Consider the following 24854-nt stretch of genomic DNA (forward strand, 5'->3'; position numbering starts at 1 on the left):
GTTAATGTAAACGCTATGGAAATTGCTGCGCAGAATCAAAATCGCCGAACATGGTCTTATAAGTTGGGTCGTTCCAGGTGCAGTGATACCAAATATGTGCAATATTTTATTTTTTTTACATAAATGCGTATACAATTAGGTCCATATATATTTGGACAGAGACAACATTTTTCTAATTTTGGTTATAGACATTACCACAATTAATTTTAAACAAAACAATTCAAATGAAGTTGAAGTTCAGACTTTCAGCTTTCATTTGAGGGTATCCACAATAAAATTGGATGAAGGGTTTAGGAGTTTCAGCTCCTTAACATGTGCCACCCTGTTTTTAAAGGGACCAAAAGTAATTGGACAATTGACTCCAAGGCTATTTCATGGACAGGTGTGGGCAATCCCTTCGTTATGTCATTCTCAATTAAGCAGATAAAAGGCCTGGAGTTGATTTGAGGTGTTGGGCTTGCATTTGGAAGGTTTTGCTGTGAAGTAAACATGCAGTCAAAGGAGCTCTCCATGCAGGTGAAACAAGCCATCCTTAACCCCTTCAAGACGTGGCCCTTTTTCGTTTTTCACTCCCCTCCTTCCCAGAGCCATAACTTTTTTACTTTCCGTCAATATGGTCATGTGAGGGCTTATTTTTTGCAAGACGAGTTGTACTTTTGAACGACACCATTGGATTTACCATGTCTTGTACTAGAAAACGGGAAAAAAAATTCCAAGTGTGGTGAAATTGCAAAAAAAGTGCAATCCCACACTTGTTTTTTGTTTGACTTTTTTGCTAAGTTCACTAAATGCTTAATCTGACCTGCCATTGTGATTCTCTAGGTCATTATGAGTTCATAGACACCAAACATGTCTAGGTTCTTTTTTTTATCTAAGTGGTGAAAAAAATCAAAACTTTGTTAAAAAAAAAAAAAAATTGCGCCATTTTCTGATGCCCATAGCGTCTCCATTTTTCCTGATCTGGGGTCGGGTGAGGGCTTATTTTTTGCGTGCTGAGCTGATGTTTTTAATGTTACAACTTTTGTGCAGATACGTTCTTTTGATCGCCCGTTATTGCATTTTAATGCAATGTCGCGGCGACAAAAAAACCCGTAATTCTGGCGTTTCGATTTTTATCGCTACGCTGTTTAGCTATCAGGTTAATGCTTTTTTTTTTATTGATAGATCGGGCGATTCTTAACGCAGCGATACCAAATATGGCAAATATGTGCACGTTTGATTTTTTTTTTTTATTGTTTTATTTTGGATGGGGCGAAAGGGGGCTGATTTAAACTTTTACTTTTTTATTTTTTTCATATTTTTTTTTTTACTTTTGCCATGCTTCAATAGCCTCCATGGGAGGCTAGAAGCTGGCACAACTGGATCAGCTCTGCTACAAAGCAGCGATCATCAGATTGCTGCTATGTTGCTGAATTGCAGGCTTGCTATGAGCGTCGACCACTATGTTTACTATCCTGACGCATCGCTGACCCCTGATCATGTGCGATGTGCGCATTTCTGGCCGTGCAGCAGGAAGCGGTAGTTAAATACCGCTGTCAGCGTTTGACAGCGGCATTTAACTGGTTAATAGCTGCAGGTGGATCGCGATTTCACCTGCCGCTATTGCGTGCACATGTCAGCTGTACATAACAGCTGACATGTCGCGACTTTGATGTGGGCTCAGCACCGGAGCCCACATCAAAGGGGGAGACACGACATGCCCCGTACTAGTACGGGGCATGTCGTGAAGGGGTTAAGCTGCAAAAACAGAAAAAACCCATCCGAGAAATTGCTACAATATTAGGAGGGGCAAAATCTACAGTTTGGTTCATCCTGAGAAAGAAAGAAAGCACTGGTGAACTCATCAATGCAAAAAGATCTGGGCGCCCACGGAAGACAACAGTGGTGGATGATCGCAGAATAGTCTCCATGGTGAAGAGAAACCCCTTCACAACAGCCAACCAAGTGAACAACACTCTCCAGGAGGTCGGCGTATCAATATCCAAATCTACCATAAAGAGAAGACTGCATGAAAGTAAATACAGAGGGTTCACTGCACGGTGCAAGCCACTCATAAGCATCAAGAATAAAAAGGCTAGACTGGACTTTGCTAAAAAACATCTAAAAAGCCAGCACAGTTCTGGAAGAACATTCTTTGGACAGATGAAACCATGATCAACCTCTACCAGAATGATGGAAAGAGAAATGTATGGCGAAGGCGTGGTACAGCTCATGATCCAAAGCATACCACATCATCTGTAAAACACGGCGGAGGCAGTGTGATGGCTTGGGCATGCATGGCTGCCAGTGGCACTGGGTCACTAGTGTTTATTGATGATGTCACACAGGACAGAAGCAGCCGAACGAATTCTGAGGTATTCAGAGCCATACTGTGTGCTCAGATCCAGCCAAATGAAGCAAAACTGATTGGTCGTCGTTTCATACTACAGATGGACAATGACCCAAAACATAAAGCCAAAGCAACCCAGGAGTTTATTAAAGCAAAGAAGTGGAATATTCAAGACAGTCACCTGATCGCAACCCAATTGAGCACGCATTTCACTTGTTAAAGACTAAACTTCAGACAGAAAGGCCCACAAACAAACAGCAACTGAAAACCACCGCATTGAAGTCCTGGCAGAGCATCAAAAAGGAGGAAACAAAGCTTCTGGTGATGTCCATGAGTTCAAGACTTCAGGCAGTCATTGCCAACAAAGGGTTTTCAACCAAGTACTAGAAATGAACATTTTATTTAAAATTATTTAATCTGTCCAATTACTTTTGGTCCCTTTAAAAACATGGTGGCACATGTTAAGGAACTGAAACTCCTAAACCCTTCATCCAATTTTAATGTGGATACCCTCAAATGAAAGCTGAAAGTCTGAACTTCAACTGGATCTGAATTGTTTTGTTTAAAATTCATTGTGGTAATGTCTATAACCAAAATTTGAAAAATGTTGTCTCTGTCCAAATATATATTGACCTAACTGAATGTTACTCAGATCAATGATGTGCATTGCAATGCACCAGCACTAAGCCTCTTAGACCATGCTCTGAGTCTAATAGGCTTGCCGTAGCAGGCTGACCCTGAGGTCATCATGGCAACCTCGGGTTGGCATGGTAACGATCAAGCCCTCATGATCACGTCACGGATTGCTAATCGGAAGGGAGATGGAGTCCTCTTTTCCTCTTCCTGCCTTTTAAATGTTGCAATATAGATTGCAGCCTTTAAGGAATTAAATGGCTCAGGGAGGTGCGGGCACCGCTCCTGTCAGTGACAGCCGAGTCTTGGCTTTAACCTACACAGAGTTCCCAGCGGCGATCGTGTGGGCACAACTTTTGTGACCCGCACGATTGTCATTACGTACCCATATGTCTAAGGTTGGGAATCAATATCTGACTAATGTTTATGGGTACATCAAAGTTCATGTAGGGGTTAAAGAATAACTGTTTTAATTCATATATCTATAATTATTTTTTGTTTTGTTTTTTAAGAAACTATGCCGGGGACCAAGATTTTCTGAAAAGGTCTAACTTAAAAAGAATTGTGGATCATAAAATATCTCACAAGTTCCTCTGATGCGTCATTTATAATTGGATCATTCACTTGATTGTCAGACTTACGATATTTAGGACACATGGTACAGTATATATAAAATTTTTATAAAGAAATATAACTTACATCTCTGCAATGTTCAAACAAGCCTCAATGAACTGTAAAACTGCAGGGTGAAGGGGAACTGCATTTTTCCTTTTTATCAGCCGCACATCCTTGTCCTCAGGTGAATAACAGCCTGTAGGCAGATCACATATATGTCAGTGTGAAACCTAATCCTAACACCAGTGAATACATACAATCTAAGTAGCTGTGCCAGAAATAATGATGTGTTTTGTCATTTACGCTGTCTTTTCCCAGAGGTCTGTTCTTCTGAGCCATGCATCTTATGTTTCTTGACCTGTGGACAGAAAACAAGTCCTGATTTCACCTATTAATACCTCCAGTGTACCAAGATACAGCCCATTGACATAATTCAATGCCTACAGAAGTGGGGGCTCTGTGTGCAAGGTTAAAGTAAAAATCCCCTTAAAGGGAACCTGAAAGCAGACACATGCTGCCCAATCAACGGGTAGCCTGGTCGTATGACTGACACGCTGTGGTATTTCAGAGAAAAACATACTTTAAAACTTTGATTGTCAAATAAGTTAAAGTGATTCACAGGACAACAGTTATCAAAGACTAGCAGCATGATTTCAGCAACAGGGCCGCCATCAGGGCATTACAGCCGTGACTGGCGTATGGGGCCCGGTGGGCAGAGGGGGCCCGCAGGCTGAACCGGGCCCTTAGCGGCGGTCGGCGCTGCAGCTGTTTAACGCTATTGACGTGCGGGCCAGCGCCCGCACGTCAATAGTTACCAGCCGCCAGCCAATCTGAGGCTGGCAGCTGACGTCAGCCGCAGCATGCATGTCGCCGGCGTCGGACGTCATTGTCAGTCGCCGGCGAGTGCACGCTTCAGCTGCGTGGAGAGAGCAGGAGCGCGGCAGGTAAGCAGAACTTGTTTATTTATTTATTTTTTATTGAGAGCGGCGATCCGGGGGGCCCAGGGCAGAAAGCTGGACACAGGTAGAACGCTGGACACAGGGGCAGAAAGCTGGACACAGGGGGCAGAAAGCTGGACACAGGGGGCAGGATGACAGACATGGCGGCATTACTGGAGACACTGGGGCATTACTGGAGACACTGGGGCATTACTGGAGACAGATGGGGCAGAATTGAGACACGGGGGCATGATTGGAGACGGGGCAGAATGGTGATACGGGCATGATTGGAGACACTGGAGGCAGGATTGGAGACAGATGGGGCAGGATTGGATCATGGGGCAGGATGGATACGATGTAGACAGATGGGGCAGGATGGGGAGATCATATGGGGCAGGATGGATACTCATTAGGGCAGGATGGGAGAACATACGGCTGATGCCAGGAATGAGACACACGGGGGCTAGGATGGCGAATATTATTACCACTAGATGGCAGCCCGATTCTAAAGAATCGGGAGTCTAGAATCCATATATACTTTATTTATTCAAATGTAAGAATAATACAATTAATAAATAATAGTAAGAAAGAACAAAAAATGGCTGCACTCACCAGCTCTTGACAATTCTTGACAGTACGGCACATTTCTGATTGGTCGCTCGCGGCAGGCGGCAACCAATCAGAAAAGTGCCGCGCACCACGAAGGCATATATCTTTGTCCACCCTGAGCGGGTGTAGGACGCTGGTGACGTCACTTATCTCCGGACATTATCTCCGGACAAAGCCACGGAAGTTGGCACAAATTGCCGGAAGTAGTATTCTAGGCAATTATATATTAGATTTGAATGTTATCAGTGTTTACCTTTGAACGTTTATATTGTATTGTCCTGTCACCAGCCATGTGTACGATTATCGGCCGAAAGCCTCTCTGGAACCAATAATCACCCCATGTAAAGGTATCTTTATAAGTTAAAGATTCAGAATACTATGACTTTTATCATATCCTGAACAGTCAAGTTTTTTATGAACCGTTAAGGTTTTCTGGTTGAAGTAAAAAAAACTCTGAGTGTTTACAGTTTGAAACCATAAAATGTTGAAAAATTATGTCATTCTTGAGTATATCACTCAATGGTGCTCATAAACGTGTCAAATTTGATCTATAATATACTTTAATATACGTTACTTTAATCTTTAATATACTTAAGAACAGGGCCCCAGACATCACACAGGGGGTCTGAAACACCGCACAGTGGTCCAAAATATCGCTGTGCTCTGCCTGGGGCCCCATATGCTGCCTGGGGCCCCTGTGCTCTGCCTGGGGCCCCATGTTCTGCCTGGGGCCACTGTGCTCTGCCTGGGGCCACTGTGCTCTGCCTGGGGCCCCATGTTCTGCCTGGGGCCACTGTGCTCTGCCTGGGGCCCCATAAGCTGCCTGGGGCCCCTGTGCTCTGCCTGGGACCACTGTGCTCTGCCTGGGGCCCCATATGCTGCCTGGGGCCCCTGTGCTCTGCCTGGGGCCCCATATGCTGCCTGGGGCCACTGTGCTCTGCCTGGGGCCCCAGTGCTCTGCCTGGGGCCCCATATGCTGCCTGGGGCCCCTGTGCTCTGCCTGGGGCCCCTGTGCTCTGCCTGGGGCCACTGTGCTCTGCCTGGGGCCACTGTGCTCTGCCTGGGGCCACTGTGCTCTGCCTGGGGCCACTGTGCTCTGCCTGGGGCCACTGTGCTCTGCCTGGGGCCACTGTGCTCTGCCTGGGGCCCCATGTTCTGCCTGGGTCCACTGTGCTCTGCCTGGGGCCCCATAAGCTGCCTGGGGCCCCTGTGCTCTGCCTGGGACCACTGTGCTCTGCCTGGGGCCCCATATGCTGCCTGGGGCCCCTGTGCTCTGCCTGGGGCCCCTGTGCTCTGCCTGGGGCCCCATATGCTGCCTGGGGCCCCTGTGCTCTGCCTGGGGCCACTGTGCTCTGCCTGGGGCCACTGTGCTCTGCCTGGGGCCCCATAGGCTGCCTGGGGCCCCTGTGCTCTGCCTGGGTGTAGGACACTGGTGACGCCACTTATCTCCGGACATTAGCTCCGGACATTAGCTCCGGACATTAGCTCCGGACAAAGCCACGGAAGTTGGCACAAATTGCAGGAAGTAGTATTCTAGGCAATTATATATTAGATAGGGGCTAATTAAGGGATATTATTACTGCAGTGATGTATTTATTTTATTTTTTGAGTACAGTGTTTTAAATGGAGGGGCGGTCCTATTACTGTGTAGAGTGATACTATGTCGCCTTCTTCATGTGGTGTAATGTAGAAGTTGGGAAAATTAGGTAATGTGTTCTGCAAGTGGAACTCGAGATAACTGTTATTTCCTGCAGAGATGAGCCCTGGCTGGATGAAGTGATGGCGGTCTGTGCGGGATGAAAGATGAAGGACTTCACCTAGAGACGTCACTGGTGAGTCAGTGTGTTACCTATACACTGTATACTATATACAGAGGTCCTGTGTATAATGTCACTGGTGATCACTGGATTACCTGTACACAGACACTGCATACTAAGTACAGATCTCCTGTGTATAATGGCACTTATGGTGATAGTATTGTGGTTTTTTTTTATTGTTGTTATTATTGATCAGTATTGTAGTATTCAGTCACTATGTGGTGGTAATATGTGGTCTGGTCATGATGTTGTGGTATTTGTTCCTTGTATTTGATATTATTTGATCACTGTGGTGGTAATATGTCATCTGGTCATGGTGTGGCGGTATTTGTGCCTTGTAGATAGTATTATAGGTCACTGTGGTAATAATATGGTGTCTGGTCATGGTGTTGTGGTATTTGTTCCTTGTATGTGGTATTATAGGTCATTTTAAAAATTTAAAAAATAAATAAAAATATACCTAAATTGTATTGCATATTTTAACAAATATTTAATAGGTTACAGTAGAGTAGGGCCTGGCCAAAAGTGTCTACCTTGTCATTTTGGTGGCTTAAAAAATCTTTTGGCCAAAACAAAAGCTGCCGGCTATATGTGTGATCTGGTGATAGGAACTGTCAATGTGTGATAGGTGAGAAGTGGAGTTTTTCCAAGAGAGAGCGGTGGGACTGTGGACAGTTTGAGGGGTGGAGCGTGGAGGCGGGGCTGGGGTGGAGCCTGGGCAGAGTCGCAAGGGGGCCCCAGAAATTTTGCCAGTATGGGGCCCCGAAATTTCTAGTGGCAGCCCTGTTCAGCCATACATGTTTGACTATGAAAATCATACTTTTGAAAGTCACAGGGGACCAAGTAAAATAGGCTATTCGGACAGGGGGGTCCCTGAAAGCTTCTCCCCGAACACTGCGAGTGTCCGACATGTCTCTTTCTATACACAAACACACAAAGGGAGATTCCCAGTGTTGGACTAGAGCACCTTGGGCCCACTATCTACATAGAAATAAATACAAGACCACTAATTGTGCTGTAAAACACGCTAATATCAGGGTATAAAAAAAGGTAGTACACGTCTTAATGATATCGCAAGGGTTGGGGTAGTCCCTAGCATAGAATATAATGTAGCCCCCCTCATAGAATATAAGGCAGTCCTACAGTATTATTGCCACTGCATACTCACTCTCTCACTGAGAAATACCATATTTTTGGGACCATAAGACGCACCTAGGCTTTAGAGGAGGAAAATAGAAAAAAAAATTGAAGAGAAAATGGTCAATTCTGTACTAATATCCCCCATCCTGGTATGTATGGTGTGTGCGTGCGTGCGTGCGTGCGTGCGTGCGTGCGCACACACACATACATATATGTACAGTACAGGCCAAAAGTTTGGACACACCTTCTCATTTAAAGATTTTTCTGTATTTTCATGACTATGAAAGTTGTACATTCACACTGAAGGCACCAAAACTATGAATTAACACATGTGGAATTATGTACTTAACAAAAAAGTGAGAAACAACTGAAATTATGTCTTATATTCTAGGTTCTTCAAAGTAGCCACCTTTTGCTATGATGACTGCTTTGCACACTCTTGGAAATCTCTTGATGAGCTTCAAGAGGTAGTCACTGGGAATGGTTTTCACTTCACAGGTGTGCCATGTCAGGTTTAATAAGTGGGATTTCTTGCCTTATAAATGGGGTTGGGACCATCAGTTGTGTTGTGCAGAAGTCTGGTGGATACACAGCTGGTAGTCCTACTGCATAGACTGTTAGAATTTGTATTATGGCAAGAAAAAAGCATCTAAGTAAAGAAAAACAAGTGGCCATCATTACTTTAAGAAATGAAGGTCAGTCAGTCCGAAAAATTGGGAAAACATTGAAAGTGTCCCCAAGTGCAGTGGCAAAAACCATCAAGCACTACAAATAAACTGGCTCACATGAGGACCGCCCCAGGAAAGGAAGACCAAGAGTCACCTCTGCTTCTGAGGATAAGTTTATCCGAGTTACCAGCCTCAGAAATCGCAGGTTAACAGCAGCTCAGATTAGAGACTAGGTCAATGCCACACAGAGTTCTAGCAGCAAACACATCTCTACAACAACTGTTAAGAGGAGACTTTGTGCAGCAGGCCTTTATGGTAAAATTAGCTGCTAGGAAACCACTGCAACAAGCAGAAGAGACTTGTTTGGGCTAAAGAACACAAGGGATGGACATTAGACCAGTAGAAATCTGTGCCTTGGTCTGATGAGTCCAAATTTGAGATCTTTGGTTCCAACCACCGTGTCTTTGTGCGACGCAGAAAAGGTGAACGGATAGACTCTACATGCCTGGTTCCCAGCATGAAGCATGGAGGAGGAGCTGTGATGGTGTGGGGGTGCTTTGCTGGTGACCCTGTTGGGGATTTATTAAAAATTGAAGGCATACTGAACCAGCATGGCTACCACAGCATCTTGCAGCAGCATGCTATTCCATCCGCTTTGCGTTTAGTTGGACCATCATTTATTTTTCAACAGGACAATGACCCCAAACACACCTCCAGGCTGTGTAAGGGCTATTTGACCAAGAAGGAGAGTGATGGGGTGCTGCGCCAAATGACCTGGCCTCCACAGTCACCAGACCTGAACCCAATCGAGATGGTTTGGGGTGAGCTGGACCACAGAGTGAAGGCAAAACGGTCAACAAGTGCTAAGCATCTCTGGGAACTCCTTCAAGATTCTTGGAAGACCATTCCCGGTGACTACCTCTTGAAGCTCATCAAAAGAATGCCAAGAGTGTGCAAAGCAGTCATCAAAGCAAAAGGTGGCTACTTTGAAGAACCTAGAATATAAGACACAATTTCAGTTGTTCCACACTTTTTTGTTAAGTATATAATTCCACATGTGTTGATTCATAGTTGTGATGCCTTCAGTGTGAATATACAATTTTCATAGTCATGAAAATACAGAAAAATCTTTAAGTGAGATGTGTCCAAACTTTTGGTCTGTACTGTATGAGATTATATACATACACATACATACACACACACGCGCAATCCAGGTATACATAGCCCTCATCACCATCCTGGTGTGCAGGGTCCCCATATCCCAAGGGCCGGCTCCAGGTCTTCATGGGCCACTTTAAACACATACCACAATTCATGATGTACAGATACGGCAGGGAAATATAGGTGTAATACAATGCCAAAGATTTCACTTACTTCTTATATTGCATGAGTGACATCTATTGTACATTCTACAATGGATCAGAACCGGACAGTATAGTCCTCCATACAGTATTAGGCTCCAGTCACACTATTGGTCAGTATTTTACATCAGTATTTGGAATTCAAAACCAGGTGTGGAACAATCAGAGGAAAATATAACAGAAACACGTCACCACTTCTGGAATTATCACCCACTCCTGGTTTTGGCTTACAAATACTGATGTAGAATACGGACCAAATACTGATAGTGTGACTGTAGCCTAAAGGGCACCACATAGTGCTTCATACAGAATAATGAGCCCCATATATTGTTCCATACAGAATAATGGACCCCATATAATTGCTCCACACAGTATAATGAGCCCCATATAATGCTCCATACAGTATATGATGGATCCCATATATTGCTCCAGACAGAATAATGAGCCCAATATAACGATCCATACAGTATAATGAGCCACATATTGCTCCATAAAGAATATATATTATATATATAGGGCCCCATAAATGATGCTCCAGTGTATAATGGGTCCCATGTATGATGCCCCAGTGTATAATGGACCCCATATATGAAGCTCCATGGATAATGGGCCACATATACAGTGTATGATGATCCCCATATAGAATTCTCCAAACATAGAAAAAAAAAATAGAATTAGACTTACCAGTAATTTGGTTTCTAGTAACCCACCCCGACAGCACAGCAGAGGATGTTACCCCTTTCCTAATAGGGACAGGAAATGTCAAAGAGGTTAAATAACCTCTCCCACATCCTCCCGCTCAGTGTTATTATAAAGGGCCACAGGAGAAAGAATGCTTCAAATTATATTTATTCTCTTTAAAGAATTAAAATATAATGGAGGGATTACCCATGCTGTCGTGGGGGGTTACTAGAAACCGAATTACCGGTAAGTCTAATTCTATTTTCTCTAGTAACCCCCCATGACAGCACACCGCAGCAGTACCCCAAGAGTAATGTTTTAGGGATGGGCCAAGTCCTCTTCTGACATCAGGTCCTAGCCCGTAATGCTTGGAGAATGTATGGACCGAGGACCAGGTAGCAGCTCTGCATATCTGCTCAATGGAAGCACTGCCTTTCTCGGCTCAGAAGATAGATGTTGCTCTGGTAGAGTGAGCAGTAAATTTCTCTGGCAGTGAAAGGCCCTGGACATGATATGCCTTCGAGATTGCTCTCTTGGTCCAGTTGGCCATCGTGGATCTGAAAGTCTTCTTCACCTTATTCTGGCCTTGAAGGTGAACAAACAGGTTTTGGTCCTTGGTAATTTTTTTTTGTCACCTGAAGGTAATGGAGTACCATTCTCCGAACATCCAAAGTGTGGAACGGTTCTTCCTTATTTCCCGGCTCTTGATAGGAGGGAAGAATTATCTACTGAGACTTGTGAAACTGTGAGACTAATTTGGGAAGAAATGATGTATCTAATCGCAGAATAAGTCAGTCCTGCAGTATCTTCATGTAGGGTTCGTTGACGAAGAGAGCTTCTAATTCGCCCACTCTCCTGGTTGCAGTTATTGCTACCAGGAAGGCTGCTTTTCTGGAGAGTATGTCTACATCTATGGATGACAAGGGCTCAAAAGGTGGTAGTATGAGCCCCTTCAAGACCAAATTGAGGTCCCAGGACGGAACTAAGTTCGTAGCTCTTGGATGTATGCGAGATGCTGCTGCCATAAATCTTCTAATCCATCGGTGGTCAGCTAACGTCTGGTCGAAATATGAACTTAGGGCCGCCACCTGGACTTTGAGGGTGCTAGGTCTGAGACCCTTCTCTAGCCCTTCTTTCAGAAAATCCAGGATCTGAGCTAAGTTCAGCTGGTGTGGGCTAGGTTGTTTAGTGCACTCCATGAGATAAAAGTCTTCCATATCTTCTGGTATATAGAGTTTGTTACTGCCTTTCGGCTTTTCTGTAGTGTCCTAATGACCCTTTCTGACAATCCTCTGGTCTTCAGGATTGAGAATTCAGAAGCCAGGCCTTCAGATGTTACCTCTCGGGATCCGGATGAAAGACTGGCCTCTGGTGGAGGAGGCTTCTGACCGGGCAATAGCTCTACCGGTCCTTCTATCCTGAGGTTGGCAAGGGTCCTGAACCAGCTTCTTTTGGGACAAAATGGTGCTACCAATATTACTTTGACCTTTTCCATTCTTATATTTTGTAGAACCCTTGGTAGGATTGGTAATGGAGGGAAGGCATAGGCCAGTGTGAATGTTCATGAGTTGGCTAACACATCTACACCTAAGCAGGGATCGGCTTGATTTAGAAAATAATATTAATCCACTTTTGCGTTGTCCACTTGCAATTAGATCTACCTATGGATGGCCCCACCTTCTGGTCAGTATCTGAGAGACCTCAGGATCTAGACTCCATTCCCCTGGATGGATTTCTGTTCTGCTCAGAAAATTGGCCTGTATGTTTACCGCACCCTTTATGTGCAGAGCGGACAGGGAGAGAAGGTGTTCTTCAGACCACAAGAATATTCTGGCTGATATTGCCTTCGGGTCCTCGTGCCTTGTACTTCCTTGATGACGAAGGTGGGCAACTATTGTCATGTTGTCTGAGCATATTTTGACATGGGTATCCTGGACTAGGGTTACTGCGGTCTTGAAGACCTCCTCTACTGCCTCCAGTTCTCTGAAGTTTGAGGATAGGATCGATGGCTTATCTCATCTGACCAGCATCCCTGGAATACGTGTTGAGATACCATGGCTCCCCATCCTTTCCCTCTGGCTTCCACTTTTATAGTGATCGCTGGGTCGTGCGTCCAGGGAACCCCTTTGCTTAAGTTCGTTATTTTTAGCCACCATGTCAATGAGGTCTTTACACAAGGTGGCATTCGGATCTTCTTGTCCAAGGATTATGGGGATCCGTCCCAGTTTGCCAGGATGTGAGTCTGAAGTGTTCTGATGTGTGCTTGTGCATATGCTACCATCTGGATGCAGGATGTCATAGATCCGAGAACCAACATGGACCATCTTAATGACACCACCTTCTTGCTCTGTAGTATCTTTATCTTTGATTTTAACAAGATCTGTTTTTAAAATAAAAAAATAATAAAAAGTGAATATAGAGATTATCACCTGCGCTAGAGGGGTGCGTTGGTAAATGAAATGAATATATGGACACAGGGAGAATAGTTGTGCAGATACGATAATCAAAGAGCAAAGACGCCAGACAGAATGGTAGATTACACAAGCACTTACTGCATGGATCTGTAGTGGCGCCGAAGCGTAGCTGTAACTTTTCCCAAGAGGTGTCCAATATTGAGTCCCGTAGTAGAGTGGAGCAGAGGGGTAAAGTCCGCTGAGTAGCTCCTCGCTGGTCACGGGGGGTTAGAACGAACCGTCTGCCTCTGGCGTGCCCCGGCCGGAAGCAACGCCGAAGCAGTGGCGGAGCGTGAAGGGGGCGTGGCTAGAGTGTGACGTCACACAAAAAAGTAAGGACGGGGAGCGTACAGGGACACAAACCAACGCGTTTCGAAGGATAAGTTCCTTCTTCGTCAGTGCCCCTACGCTTCGGCGCCACTACAGATCCATGCAGTAAGTGCTTGTGTAATCTACCATTCTGTCTGGCGTCTTTGCTCTTTGATTATCGTATCTGCACAACTATTCTCCCTGTGTCCATATATTCATTTCATTTACCAACGCACCCCTCTAGCGCAGGTGATAATCTCTATATTCACTTTTTATTATCTTACCAAGCAGGGTTTTACACAGACCCTGTCTGATCACCAGCAGCAGCGTTGTTTTAGTGTCTCCTGAATAGTGCAGCGCCAGTGTATTACTATTTACATTGCAAGATCTGTTTTTGTTTGGGCAAGAAAGATGTTTGGCTGTGTGAGTCTAGTAGGACTCCTAAGAATGTCTTTGTTGTTGTAGGAACCATATGTGATTTTTTGAGGTTCCCTATCCAGACTAGAGACAATAAGATCTGGGTCGTAATCTGCAGATGTTCCTTTAGCATGGGTACTGAAGGAGCCACAAACAAAAGGTCGTCGACGTATGGAACTATGCATACAGTACAGATTAAAAGTTTGGACACACCTTCTCATTTAAAGATTTTTCTGTATTTTCATGACTATGAAAATTGTAAATTCACACTGAAGGCATCAAAACTATGAATTAACACATGTGGAATGATATACTTAACAAAAAAGTGTGAAACAACTGAAATTATGTCTTATATTCTAGGTTCTTCAAAGTAGCCACCTTTTGCTTTGATGACTGCTTTGCACACTCTTGGCATTCTCTTGATGAGCTTCAAGAGGTAGTCACTGGGAATGGTTTTCACTTCACAGGTGTGCCCTGTCAGGTTTACTAAGGGGGATTTCTTGCCTTATAAATGGGGTTGGGACCATCAGTTCTGTTGTGCAGAAGTCTGGTGGATACACAGCTGATAGTCCTACTGACTAGACTGTTAGAATTTGTATTATGGCAAGAAAAAAAAGCAGCTAAGTAAAGAAAAATGAGTGGCCATCATTACTTTAAGAAATGAAGGTCAGTCAGTCCCAAAAATTGATAAAACTTTGAAAGTGTCCCCAAGTGCAGTGGCAAAAACCATCAAGCGCTACAAAGAAATTGGCTCACATGAGGACCGCCCCAGGAAAGGAAGACCAAGAGTCACCTCTGCTTCTGAGGATAATTTTATCCGAGTCACCAGCCTCAGAAATCGCAGGTTAACAGCAGCTTAGATAAGAGACCAGGTCAATGCCACACAGAGTTCTAGCAGCAGACACTACAGCGAGATACGGCTGAGTCTCGCAGGTTAAAAACAAGCTCTGGCACTGGCACTTGGGAGCGGAACGTGCAGCTCCATTTATTGCTATGCGGCCGCATGCTCCGCTCTGGAGTGCCGGGCCAGAGCTTGGTTTTAACCTGCGAGACTCGGCCGTATCTCGCTGTGTGTGATCCCGGCCTTAAGAGGAGACTTTGTGCAGCAGGCCTTCATGGTAAAATAGCTGCTAGGAAACCACTGCTAAGGACAGGCATCAAGCAGAAGAGACTTGTTTGGACTAAAGAACGAAAGGAATGGACATTAGACCAGTGGAAATCTGTGCTTTGGTCTGATGAGTCCAAATTTGAGATCTTTGTTTCCAACCACCGTGTCTTTGTGCGACGCAGAAAAGGTGAACGGATGGAGTCTATATGCCTGGTTCCCACCGTGAAGCATGGAGGAGGTGGTGTGATGGTGTGGGGGTGCTTTGCTGGTGCCACTGCAGGGGATTTATTCAAAATTGAAGGCATACTGAACCAGCATGGCTACCACAGCATTTTGCAGCGGCATGCTATTCCATCCGGTTTGCGTTTAGTTGGACCATCATTTATTTTCCAACAGGACAATGACCCCAAACACACCTCCAGGCTGTGTAAGGGCTATTTGACCAAGAAGGAGAGTGATAGGGTGCTACGCCAGATGACCTAGCCTCCACAGTCACCAGACCTGAACCCAATCGAGATGGTTTGGGGTGAGCTGGACCGCAGAGTGAAGGCAAAAGGGCCAACAAGTGCTAAGCATCTCTGGGAACTCCTTCAAGATTGTTGGAAGACCATTCCCAGTGACTACCTCTTGAAGCTCATCAAGAGAATGCCAAGAAGAGTGTGCAAAGCAGTCATCAAAGCAAAAGGTGGCTACTTTGAAGAACCTAGATTATAAGATATAATTTCAGTTTTTTCACACTTTTTTGTTAAGTATATAATTCCACATGTGTTAATTCATAGTTTTGATGCCTTCAGTGTGAATGTACAATTTTCATAGTCATGAAAATACAGAAAAATCTTTAAATGAGAAGGTGTGTCCAAACTTTTGGTCTGTACTGTATGTGCTGACCTTTGATGTATGCCATGAACTCTGACATGATTTTTGTGAAGATCCGAGGAGCAGAGGATAGACCGAATGGGAGGACACTGAACTGATAATCGCATGTGTACTCTTCCAGGGCAATTGCAAATCTTCAGAATCATTGATAAGTTGGATGGATAGGGATGTGATAATATGCATCTTGTAGGTCTATTGTAGCCATGACGGAATCCTGCCCAATCAGAGGTACCGTTGACCTGACAGATTCCTTCTTGAATCTTCTGTATGATATAACAATTCAGGTGTTTCAGATTGATTAAAATGCGGTGGGACCCGTTTGGTTTCTTTATGAGGAACAGGTTTGAGTAATGTCCCGTTTCGTTCCCTTTCCAGAGCTATGGAGACTACCTTTGTGGATAACAAGTTTTTTACTCCCGCTATCAAGGTGTATTGTAGCACTGGAGAGGACAGTCGCATCGTCTTTATCATTTCTGGAGGATATGAAGCAAACTCTATCTTTATTCCTTCCATGACTGATGTTAAGAGTCCATTGGTCTGTGCAGATCTTGTGCCACTGTGGAAGGAAGTTTGAGATGCGACCTCCTACTATTTTGGCGTCATGGCTTTTGTCTCTGGGAGTGGTGAAAAAAAGATTTCTGTCTTTTCCCCCTTTCGTGTAGCTACACGACCTGACTTGCCCTTCCCCTTGTACTGAGGTGTATGCTCTTGCTGGGGGCGAAAGGGTCTTTTCCTAGCATTCCTAGGTTCTGGGAAGGTCTTCTTTTTATCTGAAGCCTTCTCTAACAGCTCGTCGAGGGCAGGACCAACCATGTATTTGCCTTTGAAGGGGATAGAACACAGCTTAATTTTTAAGTCATGTCCCCGCTCCAAAATATCAGCCAAAGTGCTCATCTGAAGAGTTTGACAACCCTGACGATCTTGCTGCCACTCTCATGGATTCAGCAGAGGCATCTGCTAGGAACCCTGTTACCTTCTGGAGGAGAGATAGAGAAGCTAGGATGTCCTCTCTGGGAGTACCTGTGGACAGGTGTTCCTCCAACTTCCCCAGGAAACATTACATCGATCGGGCCACACAGGTAGATACGGCATTGGTATTCAGTAAAGATGCCGAGGTTTCCCATGATTTCCTCAGTAGCCCATCAATCTTGCATTCCAGAGGGTCCTTCAACTGTGAGGCATCCTCAAATGGTAGTGTGGTCTTCTTAGCTACCCGAGCACTCTGAACGTCGACCTTTGGAATCTCTGACTAGCATGATGTCGTCTCGTCGTCCACAGGTAACCTGTCCTTCATCTCCGCTGGATTGGTCAGCCTCTTTTCTGGGGATTCCCACTCTAAGACCAGGTCCTGGATGTTTTTATGAATGGGAAATACCGGCTTCTTCCTAGAACAGAGACCCCGGAACATTTCTTCCTGTGCCTTCTGGGCAGTCTTCTCCTGCTCAATCTCCATGGTCCTCCTTACTGCCATGAGGAGTTCCTCTATATCATCTGAGAAGAAATAATGTCTCTCTCCTGTTGGGAGATCTCTGAGTCCAGGGTTAATTCGCCTTCTTCCAGAGGTTTGTCTGGGATCGACGTTTCATCCTACGAGTCATCATTCCTTTCCTCCTCTAAATTAACCTTCCTCCTTTTAGCTTCTGGAGGGACACTGGGAGAGAGTGCGGGCTGGGAAAAAGCGGCAAGGGAGATTTTAATCTCCTGTTGGATTAGGCCTTTAATTTCTTCCATCAAGGATGGTTGCTCTTCCCTGATGACTTTCTCAGTGCACTCTTTGCATAGTGTCTTCTTATGCGAAGAGGCCAGCTTTTTTGTACAGACTGCAAATCTCCATGAAGTCTTGGACTTGCTTCCTGGTGCAGGTTCCTTGTCCTCCTACAAGAAAGAGGAGAAGGAATAATAAGGCTCTAAACTGGCAAACAGGGAATGGACACCCCATGTCAGAGCACTCACTGGGACCGGGAGGGTGCTGAGATCTGCAGACGCAGAGCAAGAGGAGCCTGACATCTCCATGCTGTTTACCACACAGTGGTCCTACCTTAGATGTCTTCCTTGCCCAGGGCTCTTATATGGGTGACCAGACTCCAGCACCTGTCCTGCGATTAGAGGACCTCCTCCGATGTCCAGGTGTGTGTGTGTGGGGGGGGGGGGGGGGGGGGGGAAGGGGCCAGCCAACACCATTAGGCTGTAAAATAGGCTGTAATTTGCCTATGCGTTCCAGTGTGGAACGCAATAATCCTATCTGTATGCTGAAACCAGCCGGCGTGTGAGGTCACATTCTGCCGCCGTCTTCAGACCCGGAAGTCTTTGCAGGTGCGCACCCAGCTGCTCTGGATCCACAATGCCGGAGGAGGAGAGGGTGCTGGTGAGCTCATAGAGGCCTCCAGCCGAAGAATCCCCCACAGACCTTACCCAAAGGTGCGAACTGGAGTGGGGGGTCCTGAGTCCAGAATGGAGACGGGAGCAGCGCTCAGAGAGGAGAGGTAAATCTCTGCTCTCCTGCTGCCCGGCCTGAATCACTTTCACCCCAATGCCTGTTGCCGGCACAGCACACCGTGGATGACCTCTTCATCCCTAGTAAAAACGGGAAAGAACACTGAGGGGGGAGGATGTGGGAGGGGTTATTTAATCGCTGACATTTCCTGTCCCTATTAGGAAAGGGGTAACATCCTCTGGTGTACTGTCGTGGGGGTTACTAGAGAAAAAAAAATGAAATACTCACCTCTCGCTGGTGGCAGCTGCTCTGCTCCAGACTCCTCACCATCAGTGACTTCTGGATCTCTGCACTATTCAGTGCACCCTCGACCTGAACGTCACATTCGGAAGACTCAGAAGACACCGCAGAGATGGACTGAGGAGAGCTAAGTATTGCAAGAGCCAGGGATCTGAGCAAGGGGCCCAGTCGCAGGCACCAGCACAGACACTGTGTCCACATAACGCTTTGGTGTCCCCGATGGCGAGTGGGCCCCGACACTAGCCTGGGTGCTGACGCCGGCCCTGCTACCCGATATTTAAGTGAAAATAATATTCACTGCTCTCTACGCCCATGGGTGTGCAGTGAATATTCATGTCTCCTTAGCAGCAGGCACAAGCTATAGCCGCAGCAGCCTGCCTCCTGTCAGCCGCTGCTGCTCTGCTGGCACCAGGCAGGCCCCCCTGACTCACAGGCCCCATCGCAGCTGCATGGTATGCCGCTATTAGTTGACTAGTCTCCTGGTTCATTTTAATTCCCAACAATTAATTGATCAGGACCCCCATACACATTACTGTTGGCAGAAATTCATCTAATGAATATGAGGATGGGGTGGCGTAAGAGTTATTTCCCTTCCCCAAGCTTTATACTAGGTCTCTTCTTGGTCAGCACAGCTACAATTTATAAGTACAAGGCCTCCAGCAAGACTAAAGGTACCTTCACACTAAACGATATCGCTAGCGATCCGTGATGTTGCAGGGCCCTGGATAGCGATATCGTTGAGTTTGACAGGCAGCAGCGATAAGGATCCTGCTGTGATATCGCTGGTCGTTGGTTAAAGTTCAGAACTTTATTTGGTCGTCAGATCGCCGTGTATCGTTGTGTTTGACAGCAAAAGCAACGATACCAGCGATGTTTTACAGTGGTAACCAGGGTAAATATCGGGTTACTAAGCGCAGGGCCGCGCTTAGTAACCCGATGTTTACCCTGGTTACCATCGTAAAAGTAAAAAAACAAACAGTACATACTCACCCTCTGATGTCTGTCACACGTCCCTCGCTGTCCGCTTCCTGCACTGACTGTGAGTGCCGGCCGTAAAGTGAAAGTACAGCACAGCGGTGACGTCACCGCTCTGCTGTTAGGGCCGGCGCTCAGTCAGTGCAGGAAGCGGACGCCGGGGGATGCGAAGGTGAGTATGTAGTGTTTGTTATTTTACATTTTACACTGGTAACCAGGGTAAACATCGGGTTACTAAGCGTGGCCCTGCGCTTAGCAACCCGATGTTTACCCTTGTTACCCGGGGACCTCGGCATCGTTGGTCACTGGAGAGCGGTCTGTGTGACAGCTCTCCAGCGACCAAACAGCGACGCTGCAGCGATCGGCATCGTTGTCGATATCGCTGCAGCGTCGCTTAATGTGACGGTACCATGCGGATTTAGATTAGAAAGATAAAAAACTACAAGACAAAGTTAGCAAGATACTTCTTACATTTATTCTGAGGTTGAAAAAGATCCCAAACATAGTCAATGTAATTAACCCCTTCACGACATATGACGTACATTTATCTTATATGTCATGTCCCTTCCTTTGCCCACATCTTTCTTGGCAGATTATGGCTGACTTCGGGTACGTTCACACAGGACTTTTTTGCTGCTTTTTTTTGCTGCTTTTTTTATGCTAATTTTCAGCTGCTTTTTACAGTACCAGTAAAGCCTATGAGATTTCAGAAATCTCATGCACACACCTTGGTTTTTTGTTTGATCAGTTTTTTCTGCTTTGCTGCTTTTTTTGGACATAGGGCATGTCACTTCTTTCAGCGTTTTTGCTGCGTTTTTGCAGCGTTTTTTCACCCATTGACTTGAATGGGTGATGAAAAAAACGCTGCAAAAACGCATGTAGCATTATTTGCTGCTTTTTTTGTGCAGAAAATCATGGCCAGCAGGAAGGGATCTCACAGCCAAGAGCTTAGGGGTGTGGTTAGTGAGGTGTGAAGAGCCATTGTGAGCCATTGTGAGGTGTCCTGATAGTGATGTATTGTGAGGGAGTTTCTGGTAGTGAGGTGTGAAGAGCCATTGTGAGCCATTGTGAGGTGTGAGGAGCCATTGTGAGGTGTCCTGATTGTGATCTATTGTGAGGGAGTTCCTGGTAGTGAGGTGTGAAGAGCCATTGTGAGCCATTGTCAGGTATGAAGAGCCATTGTGAGGTGTCCTGATTGTGATCTATTGTGAGGGAGTTTCTGGTAGTGAGGTGTTAGCCATGTCTTGGTATAGGAGGATGGGCATTAATGTTTCCCAACTAATCATGGAGGTAATATTTTTTTTAATTTGTGATATATCTATCTATCCGATTGTTTGCAATGGTACACTTTGCGATGCTCATGTGCTGTTATGTACATGTTCATGTGTTCTGCATGTGTATGTCTGTATCTTCCTTGTCATGAATGTTGGCTTCATTTCATCTTGCATTTGGTAATTACTTTTTCATTTATTTTTGCAAGGTGGAAACAATGCCTGTAATTTGGGATTTAGCTTGCCCAAACTACAGTGATCGTCAAAAAAAGGCAGATGCATGGCATGTAATCTGCCGTAAATTGTTCCCCCGCTGGGATGAAGGCGATGCTAAGCTCCACTGGGAGATTGGTAAATAAAAAACTTAACATATGTCCTTTTCTAACAAATTAAATGACTAGGTAGTAGGTAAATACTAGTGATGTGAACGTGCTCTGATAACGTGTTATGTGAGCGTGCTTGAGTACTAAGGCTACGTTCACATTTGCGTTGTGCGCCGCAGCGTCGGCGCCGCAGCGCACAACGCAAACAAAAACGCGGCAAAACGCACGCTAAAACGCTGCGTTTTGCGCCGCATGCGTCCTTTTTGGCCGAAAGTTGGACGCAAAAAAAATGCAACTTGAAGCGTTTCTTGCGTCCAACGCTTGCGGCCATGCGGCGCAAAACGCAGCACAACGCATGTCCATGCGTCCCCATGTTAAATATAGGGGCGCATGACGCATGCGGCGCCGCTGCGGCGCCCGACGCTGCGGCGCTGACCGCAAATGTGAACGTAGCCTAACTGAGTGTCTTTGGTGTAGTCATCAAACATGTTTGATTCACCATATACCACAAAAAAAAACGCATGAAAAAAACACACCAAAAAACGCACCAAAAACGCACCTATAAGCAGCTGAAAATTAGCATTAAAAAAAGCAGCAAAAAAAAGCAGCAAAAAAGTCCTGTGTGAACGTACCCTTAATGAGCCAATGTGTGTCTTTAACAACCGCAGCTGTTAGCCTCGCACGGCAGGGGCGACATTGCATGTGCCTAGGACATGAATGCGTGGTGCCGATGGGTTGCCAGGACAGCCAAGGGACTGATGAAGACCCCAGTGCTTGTCAATACGATTCTCCTGAGAAAGCCAGCTTGTGGCTGGCGGTCATAGGAGATCGTGATTTTCACTATACATATTGCATAAGCAATCGGCTGATTGTAGCTTCAAGTCCCCTAAAGGGACAATTAAATTATTTTAAACATTTTTTTTTTTTTACTGTATGAAAAACAGAACAAACAAACAATAAACCCCACAAAAGTTCAAATCACTGCAGTTTTTCCCCAGTAAAGATTAAACAATTGATATTTTAAAAAAAGCCACATTTGGCATTGCTGCGTTCATAAAAGTCCAATCTATCAAAATGTTAAATAAATTAATCCAATTGGTAAATGGCTTGACTAAAAAAGAAAAAAAAATCAAAACAAAATACATTTGATATAGTAATTTTCTTTACTACAATATGCAGCACGTGGTGTCTTGATGGGTTTTGCTTTTGTTTTGGAGGTCTGAAGATGTGTGGTCAATTTTAAATGTGATGTATGAATATAAAAAAAAAAACTGAACGTCACATCCAAACATAAATCAGGTTTGAATATGTGCTTACGTAGAGTCGCCAACTCATATACAATCAAACAGATAGTTTTATCACAAGTCCTAACACCGTATTCAGCACACCTCAAGATAATCATATTAAACCAAAAAATCCCCAATATATATTTAGGGAAAAAGAGGCATAGGCAATAAATTTAAATTACAAAATTCTTTTAAATAGATCAATCTAATATATAAAGCTGAATGTGTGTATGTATGTGTGTATGTATGTATGTCTGGGATTGGCATCTGAACCGTTGCAGCTACAGCCACAAAATTTTGCACAGTCACACGTCTGGACCCCGAGAGCGTCATAGGCTATGTTGTGAGGTAAAATTTTAACCCCGGGCTTTCCAATTCACCAAACAATTTTGCCCCTATCTACATAATGGGGAAAAAGTGAAAGGAAAAGTGTTGGAGGCGTCGCAGCTACAGGCACAAAATTTTGCACAGTCACACGTCTGGACCCCGAGAGCGTCATAGGCTATGTTGTGAGGTGAAATTTTAACCCCGCGCTTTCCAATTCACCAAACAATTTTGCCCCTATCTACATAATGGGGAAAAAATGAAAGGAAAAGTGTTGGAGGCAAATTAACAGCTGCCAGATGTGAACAAGGGGGACTTAAAGAATGAGAACGATGGCGCCAAAGAGTATATACTGTACAGTTGCTAAGGTGGGGCCCCGACATGGGATAATCACCACACCACCACGGGGATATGAACACACACACAAAATGCGCCACACACTACCACGTGCTCGAACACATATACCACCCTCAGCGCACATTTCACCACACATACACCAACCTCGCCACATAAAAGTTGAAACACAAAAGTCGCCGCTCAAAACTCGCCACGCGCAAAACTCTCCACATGCAAAACTCGCCACACGTGCAAAACTCACCTCATGGAAAACTCGCCACACGCAAAACTTGCACACACGGAAAAATTGCCACATGCACAAAAGTTGCAACACATGCAAAAGTTGCCTCACACAAAACTTGCACATACTCAAAAGGCACCACACATAAAACTCGCCACGCGCAAAACTCGCCATGCGCAAAACTTGCTGCACACAACTTGCTACACTAACCTGTCACATGCAACTCGACACACAAAAAATTGCTACACGCATGTCGCCACACAAAACTCATCTCACAAAAGTCGCTACATGCATGTCGCCACACGCAACTCAACACACACAACTTGACACACGAAACTCGCCCTAAAACACACACAAGTCTGGTATTATCCTTCAAAAATAAAAATCTGATTAATAAGCTGACAAACTACAAGAGCAACAAATGTACCATATAGGAATCCGGCAGCTGTCAGTCACATGACCAGTCTATTATGTGTATGTGTGAGCTAATATATACTGCCAGGGGGTGGGCTTACTGTTGGCTGGGGATTTATCAGGCTGCCAATTTAGCTTACAAATACTGAGGTAAAACTACTGACCAAATAACGTGTGAACGAGGTTTAATACAGGAGGAGATGACATACAGATATATACTATATACAGGAGGAGATGACACACAGGTATATACTATTTACAGGGGAGATGACACACAGGTATATACTATATGCAGAAGGAGATGATACACAGATATATACTATATACAGGAGAGATGACACAGGTATATACTATATAGAGGAGGAGATGACATACAGGTACATACTACATACAGCAGGAGATGACATACAGGTATATACTATATACAGAAGGAGATGACACACAGGTATATACTATATACAGGAGCAGATTACCTACAGGTATATAGTATATACAGGAGGAGATGACATACAGGTATATACTATATACAGGAGGAGATGACACACAGATATATACTATATATAGGTGAGATGACACACAGGTATATACTATATACAGGAGGAGATTACATACAGGTATATACTATATACAGGGGAGATGACACACAGCAGGTATATACTATATACAGGGGAGATGACATACAGGTATATACTATATACAGGAGATAACATACAGGTATATACTATATATAAGGGAGATGACAAACATGTATATACTGAGGTGAAAATGAGAGGTGTGAGGTGAAAATGAAAAGGTGTGAGTGCAAAATGAGAGGAGTGAGGGAAAATAGTGGAGTGATCGGAAAATTACAGATGTGAGGTCGAAATGACAAGTGTTAGGGGGAAATGAGAGGAGTGAGGGGGAAAATGAGAGGTGTGAGGGAGAAAATGAAAGATGTGATGGGGAAAATGAGAGGCGTGATGGGAAAATAAGAGAAGTGAGGTGCTATAACTAACC

At 44.9% G+C, this 24854-nt stretch overlaps 1 protein-coding gene across 4 annotated transcripts in view; it reads right to left on the bottom strand.

The window, feature by feature from the left end:
- Nucleotides 1-24854, bottom strand: part of LOC143768960 (centromere protein Q-like) — a 143586-nt gene that overhangs the window by 76485 nt on the left and 42247 nt on the right. For all 4 annotated transcript variants that reach the window (XM_077257568.1, XM_077257567.1, XM_077257566.1 and 1 more), the window contains exons 3-4: nucleotides 3881-3935; nucleotides 3662-3773 (exon numbers count right to left, since the gene is read on the bottom strand). In XM_077257568.1, coding sequence (XP_077113683.1) covers nucleotides 3662-3773; nucleotides 3881-3935 — 167 coding nt within the window. The remainder of the gene's footprint in view (nucleotides 1-3661; nucleotides 3774-3880; nucleotides 3936-24854) is intronic.

This window comes from Ranitomeya variabilis, chromosome 4, assembly GCF_051348905.1.
Source record: "Ranitomeya variabilis isolate aRanVar5 chromosome 4, aRanVar5.hap1, whole genome shotgun sequence".
Taxonomy (NCBI): Eukaryota; Metazoa; Chordata; class Amphibia; order Anura; family Dendrobatidae; genus Ranitomeya; species Ranitomeya variabilis.